Source organism: Sander vitreus, chromosome 12 (genome assembly GCF_031162955.1).
Source record: "Sander vitreus isolate 19-12246 chromosome 12, sanVit1, whole genome shotgun sequence".
Classification (NCBI taxonomy): Eukaryota; Metazoa; Chordata; class Actinopteri; order Perciformes; family Percidae; genus Sander; species Sander vitreus.
Window position 1 is genome coordinate 4,034,298 of NC_135866.1, and position 8,423 is coordinate 4,042,720.

Here is an 8,423-nt window from a genome sequence, read left to right on the forward strand (position 1 = left end):
GGTGTCAGTCCACTCTTTGTGAATCTCCCCCACATTTTTGAATGGGTTTTGTTTCACAATCCTCTCCAGGGTGCGGTTATCCCTATTGCTTGTACACTTTTTTTCTACCACATCTTTTCCTTCCCTTCACCTCTCTATTAATGTGCTTGGACACAGAGCTCTGTAAACAGCCAGCTTCTTTAGCAATGACCTTTTGTGTCTTGCCCTCCTTGTACAAGGTGTCAATGGTCGTCTTTTGGACAGTTGTCAAGTCAGCAGTCTTCCCCATGATTGTGTAGCCTACAGAACTAGACTGAGAGACCATTTAAAGGCCTTTGCAGGTGTTTTGAGTTAATTAGCTGATTAGAGTGTGGTACCAGGTGTCTTCAATATTGAACCTTGTCACAATATTCTAATTTTCTGAGATACTGAATTAGTTGTCAGTTCTAATCATCAAAAGTAAAAGAAATAAACACTTGAAATATATCAGTCTGTGTGGAATGAATGTATACATTATACAAGTTTCACTTTTTGAATGGAATTACTGAAATAAATCAACTTTTTCATGATATTCTAATTATATGACCAGCACCTGTATTTTTTGTTTCTGAGGAAATATGATTACTTCATAAAAAGTAATACAAATCTTAAAAGGTTATTCAATCTTATATTATTCACTATTGTAATCATTTGTATTTTACTCTTGTTGTTGTTGTTGTTGTTGTTTTCCATTCAAAAATGTGAAAAAGCACACACTCCAAGTCCCATAATACCTTGCGTGGCAGATGAGACGCGCGGGGCTGGGAGTGGTTGATTGCTGTAACGTGACACTACATCCGGCTTTGTGAGCAGCTACTTTTTTTCCTCTCCCGGGGCTACATAAACAACGACCGGGAAACTAGCCCGAAAGACCAGCTTTAACCCCCCCAGACATAACGGTACGTTCAGGGGCTCCACGAGCTTTAATGTTGCTTTCATCAACTTTAACCTGATAACATACGTTTGTTTGGAGCAGAATGTGTGTGTCATAACGCCGTCTATGTGGTGAGCAAAGGTTAAATATGATAACGGTAACGTAAAACCGACGAATGTCAATAATTAAACTAACTTCACCCCGATACTGGGAGCAGACTGGGACAGACGAGCTGTTAAACTCACTCGCTCAGTAGGACTTCTGTCTTGGTAAGTTAGAAGCTCATTTTGATTAAACAGACGCATTATTAAGCCTAAAAAGACTCTCCTAAAAGCCGTTGTCTTTAGTGTATCGCTCAGTGTTGATAACTTGAACTGGTAAAGGTAGCCTATTGGTGGCTTGCTTTTTAAAGAGAAGTTTCTTAAACAGGTTGATCTATTAGAACATAGGCTAACGTTAAACACGCATGTTTTTACCTAATGAGCCTGTGTTTTTTTAGCCCATTACCTCTAACGTTATTCACAGAAACTTCACATCATTCACATCAATGCATTTTTAAAGCATGTTGTAGTGGACAGGACTGCGCTTTTCCTACTCTTCACACCGTTATTGCTTTTAGGTTTTAATGTCATGGTCATTTTAGCTGACATATCAAGTACTGAGTACTGATATTTTAGTAGTTTGTAATCCTTAAAAGTGAATGTATTTATAACTTTGAGTCTTAATTAACATGCAAGGTATTCCTAGAAAACCATGCAAATAGTCAAAATCTAGTGCAGAAATAATGAGTTGAAAGATTTAGTCAACAGAACTTCGAACCGAGTCTTCTGTTGTGCCTAGTTAAGTTAGATGCCATTTTATGTGAGTGCATACACTTGAAAGTTGATGTTTTATAGCTTATTTTAAATCTTAAATTATTTCTATTTGACAATAAATATTTATGACTACATGGTCATTTTTAGTAAGTTTAACAGTCAAAGATTCATCTTATCGGCTTCATCAGGGCTGTGTAGCTGCATATGAATGCACAATCTGTAGGCCACGGGACAAGATTTTGGTATTGGAAATGTTCAATCAAGTTTGAGCGAACTTTGGTTGCATGCAGGTAAAGGTCTTGTGTGGGCAGCAAAAGATGTGGATCGCATTGGCCGAAGTGTAATCTGGGGAAACCATAGAGATTAGCCGAAATGTAGTCTGGACCATAGACTTTATAGATGCACAACGCGTCTCCTTTTCCTCCCATTGTACAAAGTTGAAGCCAAAATCTCCTCGATCTTGACATTTTGGAGCCAGAGTCTGCGCAGTAGTTAGTGATGAGGCGGTGAAGCCGCGGTAACAAAGTCCCACCCATTCGCCTGCCCGACCAATCGCAGGTCAATCCCAGCTGTCAATCATGAGGTTTCAGCCAACAAAAAACGAAATAAAACCCAAACTGATCAGAAAAATGAACACTTGAACAAACATCAGCGTGATCAGAACTACTTAAAATGACAGAAACCAAACCAAAATGTATTTGATGTGTACTGTTTTTTTTTTTGTTTGTTTTCTTTTAGTTCGGCCCATGTCCCATTAGCTAACATTATGACCTATACTGCAGCCAGACACCAGGGGGAGATCCAGATGTTTTGGCTTCCAGGGTTTTCCCTGCTATTATACGGCTTAGGCGCAACGCCTAAGCATATGAACGTAAAAACAATGTGGAGAGCATCTGGACAATGTATTATTATACATCCAGGGAGCCGACACACAGGACGGGCGTCAGCTCGTTGCGGCACACACGTGCCGCATGATAGTTCACGTACACAGCGGCAGAAACGGTGTCACAGCCACACACACACACACACACACACACACTCACAAACTATGCGTGTTGCGCACACAGTCTGTTTACAGTTTATCTGTCTGTGAATAAATGCTTCAACTCCTAAAGACCCAAGCCAAGTTCCCATTGGTTGCTAGCTGCTGGTTAAAGTGAACGGGTTACTCACGGAGCTAGCGGCAACTTCAACACAGGCTCACTGACTTAAGGTGGGCTGGCTTTAAGATGGACCGGCTATTCCCATTTGCGTGACATGCTGCTTCCTCCAAAATTTGCCTTAGTAATCTGTCCCTCGCTGTAACCGACAACCACTACGTGGTATGCAAATAATTGTGTGATGACGTCACAAATATGCAAATGAGCATATGACATCATGTACACCTAAGCGCTCTTAAAAACCCTGGGCTTCACTTTCATCGTCTTCGCATCAACCCCTGGTCTGGACCTAAATTGTTGGGTCTCTGTAAATGATAAGAGTGTGGTCTAGACCTACTCTATCTGCAAAGTGTCTTGAAATAAGTCCTGTTATGATTTGACACTATGAATGTCAAATCATTTTGGAAGTTTCAGCAGTTCCACTGCCTGATTTCCCACATGGCTGCTGCTGTCATAAGGTCCGATTATAAACTTTATTGAGCTTGTTTTTATTTTATTGTCGTTAAGTCGTGTTTTACACACTGTGCTAAAACTGTAGTCTGTGTCTTCCAGCCGTCCTCTTCTTTGACTAAACTTTATTGGAATTTTCGCTGGACCGACTGGGGGTTCCTTGCCTATGTTCCGTGTGAGCACCACGTCGTGGCCGATTAAATTGATTTGTACAATGTGAACACATTAAAGCGTGCAGAAAGACCGATTTCTTTTTTAAACGTGTAGTGTTGGGGTAACATAACGTGCAAGATAAGGCACAGTGTCTGCACAGCTTTTGGTAACAAACCCATAGCCATCAACTAGGGGTGGGAATCACCGGATTCTTCTGTCACGACACGATATTATTGCAAGTTATTACCTATTTTCCAGCTTCAAATTTTTTCCAATTAAGTCCACAAATGGAAATTGTCAACATCTGTTTTATCTAAAAAGATACATTTCTCTGTTTGTTCATCTCACTTCAATTTTATTGCTGCAAAATGGGATTGTCAAGCAGACAAACTGACCACCACTTATATAATTAAAGATCGATACGTGGCAACTGTGTATTGCCACAGAAAATATTGCGATACTATGCTGTATCGATTTCATTACCGTCAACTAATTTTACTTTGAGTGTTGCTAAATTCTGACTATAGCACAGAATTATGTGACATCACGTTTTTCCAACGGAGCTGCCCCCTCAGACGTGAAGAGAAACCGCCCAGACAAATCTTCCATGTGAAATAATGTATTCATGAAGGACCCCATCATTCACAGTAGGAAGCTTCATGTTATGTGGAGGCAGCCCACCTCGGAACGAAAAGCCTGGACAAATCGAAGATTGATCGATAACAAAAATAGTCAAACAAATATGGCAATATTGAAACTTATTACTTAAAGTGGCCGTATTATGGTCATTTTCAGGTTCATAATTGTAATTTGAGATTGTATCAGAATAGGTTTACATGGTTTAATTTTCAAAAAACACCATATTTTTGTTGTACTGCCCATTGCTGCAGCTCCTCTTTTCACCCTGTGTCTCTGTTTTAGCTACAGAGTGAGACCTCTCAACTTCTGTAAGATCTTTGTTGGCAGTCGCACATGCGCAGTAGCTAGGTAAACTCACTATTGCTAGCTAGCTATTTCTCCAACTTCGGCCTGTACGAGGCAGGATTAGCTGGGAGACTTCTTCTAAATGAGGGCGCACTTCCAACTTTGCGTGGAATATCTGCAGAACAAGGACATGTAAGTTAAGTAGTGCTATACAATTTATTCTGTAGATTAGGGTGAATTTGTGTGTGTTGTAGCAGTGTTTTGCCATTGCGAATGAGCTAGCATGCTAACGGTTAGCCCCCTAGGCCCCTCGTCTCGGCTAGTTACGTAGAAAGCCGTGCAGATTTTGAACAGCTCACCCGGAGACTGAAGGCAGGAAACATTCAGAAACCGTATCTCACTCAGAACAACATGGATGTTTTTGTTCAAAGTTTGTATGCGTGTGGAAGCACCAGAGACACAAAATAACACCCCAAATCCCAGAAAAAGATAATCTGGGCACTTTAAGTTCACTGTGTATGTTTCTTTCTGTGTCCTCTTTTCTTTTCCTTCCTTGCTTCCTAGTTCCATCATGAATTTCTTCCTGGAAACGATCCAAGTCCTCCTGCTGTCCCTCTGGTACAATGTGGAATCTTTCATCCACATCTTTGTGCCCAAGAAGAAGAAGAACATCGCTGGTGAGGTGGTGCTGCTCACGGGGGCAGGTAGCGGGATCGGCCGCCTCATGGCTCAGGAGTTTGCGGCTCGTGGCACTGTGCTGGTGTTGTGGGATATTAACCAGGACGGGATGAAGGAAACGGCTAGACTGGCTAAGCAGAGCGGAGCCAGCAGAGTCCACTACTATCTGTGTGACTGCAGCGACAAGAACGAGGTTTACAGAGTGGCTGACCAGGTAAGGTTCCTTGAAAATCTGAACTACAGGGCACCCATGACACTATTTACAAGTCTATCTGTTCTCCAAGTACCATGCACAGCTTGCTGTACTTGGCTAGCCTCCTTGGTTTATTGCAACCCGTTGGTCCCTAGGTCGTTGGGCCAGCTGCCAAAAAGTCATTTTGGCCATCATTTGGTATAGGTTACAATAACACTGTGTCAAGTCTGATAAATCTACTCATTATTTAGTATTTCTATATAAATACATTTTTGGTAACACTGCTCTGCACTGGCTGTGCCGACAACTAGGAGGAAGCGCCACCCTCCATTGCCAGTATGGAAATCAGGGCAAAGCATTATCAGCACTACCCAGCCCTGAGGGGTTAACAGTTTGGTACTGCCTTCAGAATCCTGTATTAGATTACATTTAATGCTGAAATCCTACAAATATTCTGACGTGTGTGTGTGTCCTGAAAGTGACAACATTATATAATTATGCTATATAGTCCATAAAAGAATAAAAGCGTGAGATAAAGCTGTTTTCGCACAAAAAGGCAATTCGCTTCTCGTTCCTCGACTTAAAAGTTTAATTCATTTTAACTTAGGCCGGAAACATTGCATGCGTAACGTATGCGGAGCGGATGTTCCAAAACTACGCTTTCACTATAATCAATGAAACAGGCGACACCTGCCACGAGAGCAGCGCGTAGTGGTGCATATGCTCCGCCGAGATCCGCTCTGCAAGTAAAATAGGTCTTATATTTATATTTTACGCGAGGTGTGCACGCCCCTTTTACACAGAAATGGATCATAAAGTGCCATTATTTATTAGGGCTGAACGATTTTTTAAAAAATACTCTAATTGCTCTGCTATGCTTGGCAACTGTGTGTTATACTTAGCAACGGTCTGTTATCAAGAAATAGCAGACCGCAGAATGCCTTAGAATTCAACCAAGCCATGTAATGCATTGCATTAGTGTGGCTGGAGGGCCAAAGAACAGTGTATCTAAACCCCCCTCTGGCTGACATGGCGAGGACTGTAGTGCATGGTTAGCTCCAGAGGCGTCATTAGGCCTGGGCGTCCCCGGCTGCATCCTGCGTTGACTCGATAACATGACTTTCCTAAACTGCAACTGGACTGATAGTTATTCACAATCAGGTGTGTTAATGCAGACACATTTAAAAGAAGCAGGGCAGCTGTCCACAGCACAATGCCTGATTAGATATATGTATTATCATCTTGCAATACCATGGGCTCAAATTCAGAACCTTGGATGCCGTATGCTGTTTCTGATATCACATGTGGCATTGCAACACCTAGTAGACAAGGTGCAGGCTTGCATGAAAATGCAGAATTTTAAACTACTGCTAAAAAATTAATTTCTCATTAGAAAATTCTGAGAATTTGTGTCTTTTTTTTTAAATTCACTTTTTGAGATAAAATTCTGAGATTTTGCACACCAAATCTACAATCATCTTCGAATGTTGTGAATATTTTTCCATGAACATCAAAGATTTAGTTTGGAAGAAATTGCAGTATTTGTTTATACTACTGTGGGCAAAACTTTTGATAAATCTCAATCAAAAATTTGAATGGTACAATTGTGGAGGACAGTCTGGAGATGAAGTTCCCCAAATTTGGTGTCAATTGAAACAACTATGTGGGAGGAGATAGGTTTAAGAAGCTTTGCAGTTTTTGCAAAAAGTAGAGTGATGGACTTCAAAATTGCCAATAAGTAAAAGCAGAGTACAGTTTCTGCTCTATTGGGGCTACAGTTTGGCGAAAGTTGCGACGTAGCATGTATGGCTGATTTGTTATTAAAGTTTAGAATTTTAGATGGCTGCTGTAGCGCCACCATCAGGACAATTGGCACACAAATCGCTCGATTGCGTTTGCCATAGGACTGGACTGGCAACATTTGGTGAGTTTTCGTACATGGGAACATGGATTTCTTAGGAAGAATAATAATAATACAGGCAAAAACAATAGGGTCCACACAGCTTCGCTGCTCGGCCCTTGATAATAAAAAAGCCCCAGAATGCCACATGCAAATTAAGAAAACAGGTATTTTCCAAGGCACTCGCAGTTCTTAAATTTTTTTTTGTAGAACTCATGGTAGAACTGTAACTTGGTCCAGTTTAATTTTCAGAGGCGAAGAACGGGCAGCTATGTGTGGGGTCCGACCATCATGCCACATTTGTTGCTATCACCTAGCAAATGTCTGTAAGTGAGGAAAGGTGTAATTTGTAATTTTCGGAGGAATCCTAGCCAAGTCAGTCTAATACATTGATGCCATCAACGCAAAGTTTAGCAGCGTAATACTAATTATTTTGTTTGAAGTTCCTGTGACATTTACAGTCTATGGTTCAGACTCAAACGCACAGAGCTCTGAAGCAGACCCGTGCGTCGCTTAGTGTCCACTCTCACTGTAAAAATAGAGATGAGCAGCGTGCCTTCAGTGGTCTGTGCAGCTTCAGGTTTATAATGGACGCACTCTGCTGTGGGCATGCTACGGCAGATGTGTCGAGTTTGTGCTCCGTATATTTCTGCCATAGTTTCGGTTTTCCACCTCCGATGTAGAGCAGCGTACAGCGACTTCCCTGAACTTTCACTCATTCAGAGACCAGAGACCCAAACGGGGATCTGTGCGTGTCAGAAGGTCTGAGATCTACTGTATCAGCAGAGCAATCACTTAATGCACAGCAGACTATGGTGCAGGTAGATTATTTTCTGAAATATTGTGACTTCATTCTTGTAATAGCCTATTATAACTTTATTTTTCACCAAATATCACGACGACTCCAAATCTCAGAGAGCACAGATGGGGTATATTTTGAATGTGCATAAAGTTTTGAGCATGAGCAGAAATCTTGCTCAAACACATCAGAAATATTACAGTTCAGGGGTTTATTAATTCATTAAAATGAATTCAAGTATCATTGAGGTGAATAATTGTCATATGTACATTTAAGGAGGTTACATCCCCAACAAAAGATGCAAAAGAGGAGGGAAGAGTAAATTATGCCTAGGCTACATGTGTGCTGACTGATGTGTGATTAGAAAAGTCCATCTACAGGAGAATAAATGGTTGAAAGCAATACAGAATGCCTAAGAGCCTCACTGCAATATATTCCATTATGTTTTTATATTTTGAT

The 8,423-nt window shown here is 41.1% G+C and overlaps 1 protein-coding gene across 3 annotated transcripts in view; it reads left to right on the forward strand.

Moving 5' to 3' along the window:
- Positions 1-814: 814 nt before the first annotated feature.
- Positions 815-8,423, forward strand: part of LOC144526270 (epidermal retinol dehydrogenase 2-like) — a 76,330-nt gene continuing 68,721 nt past the window's right edge. For 2 of the 3 annotated variants that reach the window (XM_078263622.1, XM_078263620.1), the window contains exons 1-2: positions 815-917; positions 4,959-5,286. In XM_078263622.1, the coding sequence (XP_078119748.1) occupies positions 4,966-5,286 (321 nt within the window). In that variant the 5' untranslated portion in view covers positions 815-917; positions 4,959-4,965. The other variant, XM_078263621.1, reaches the window with a different exon arrangement.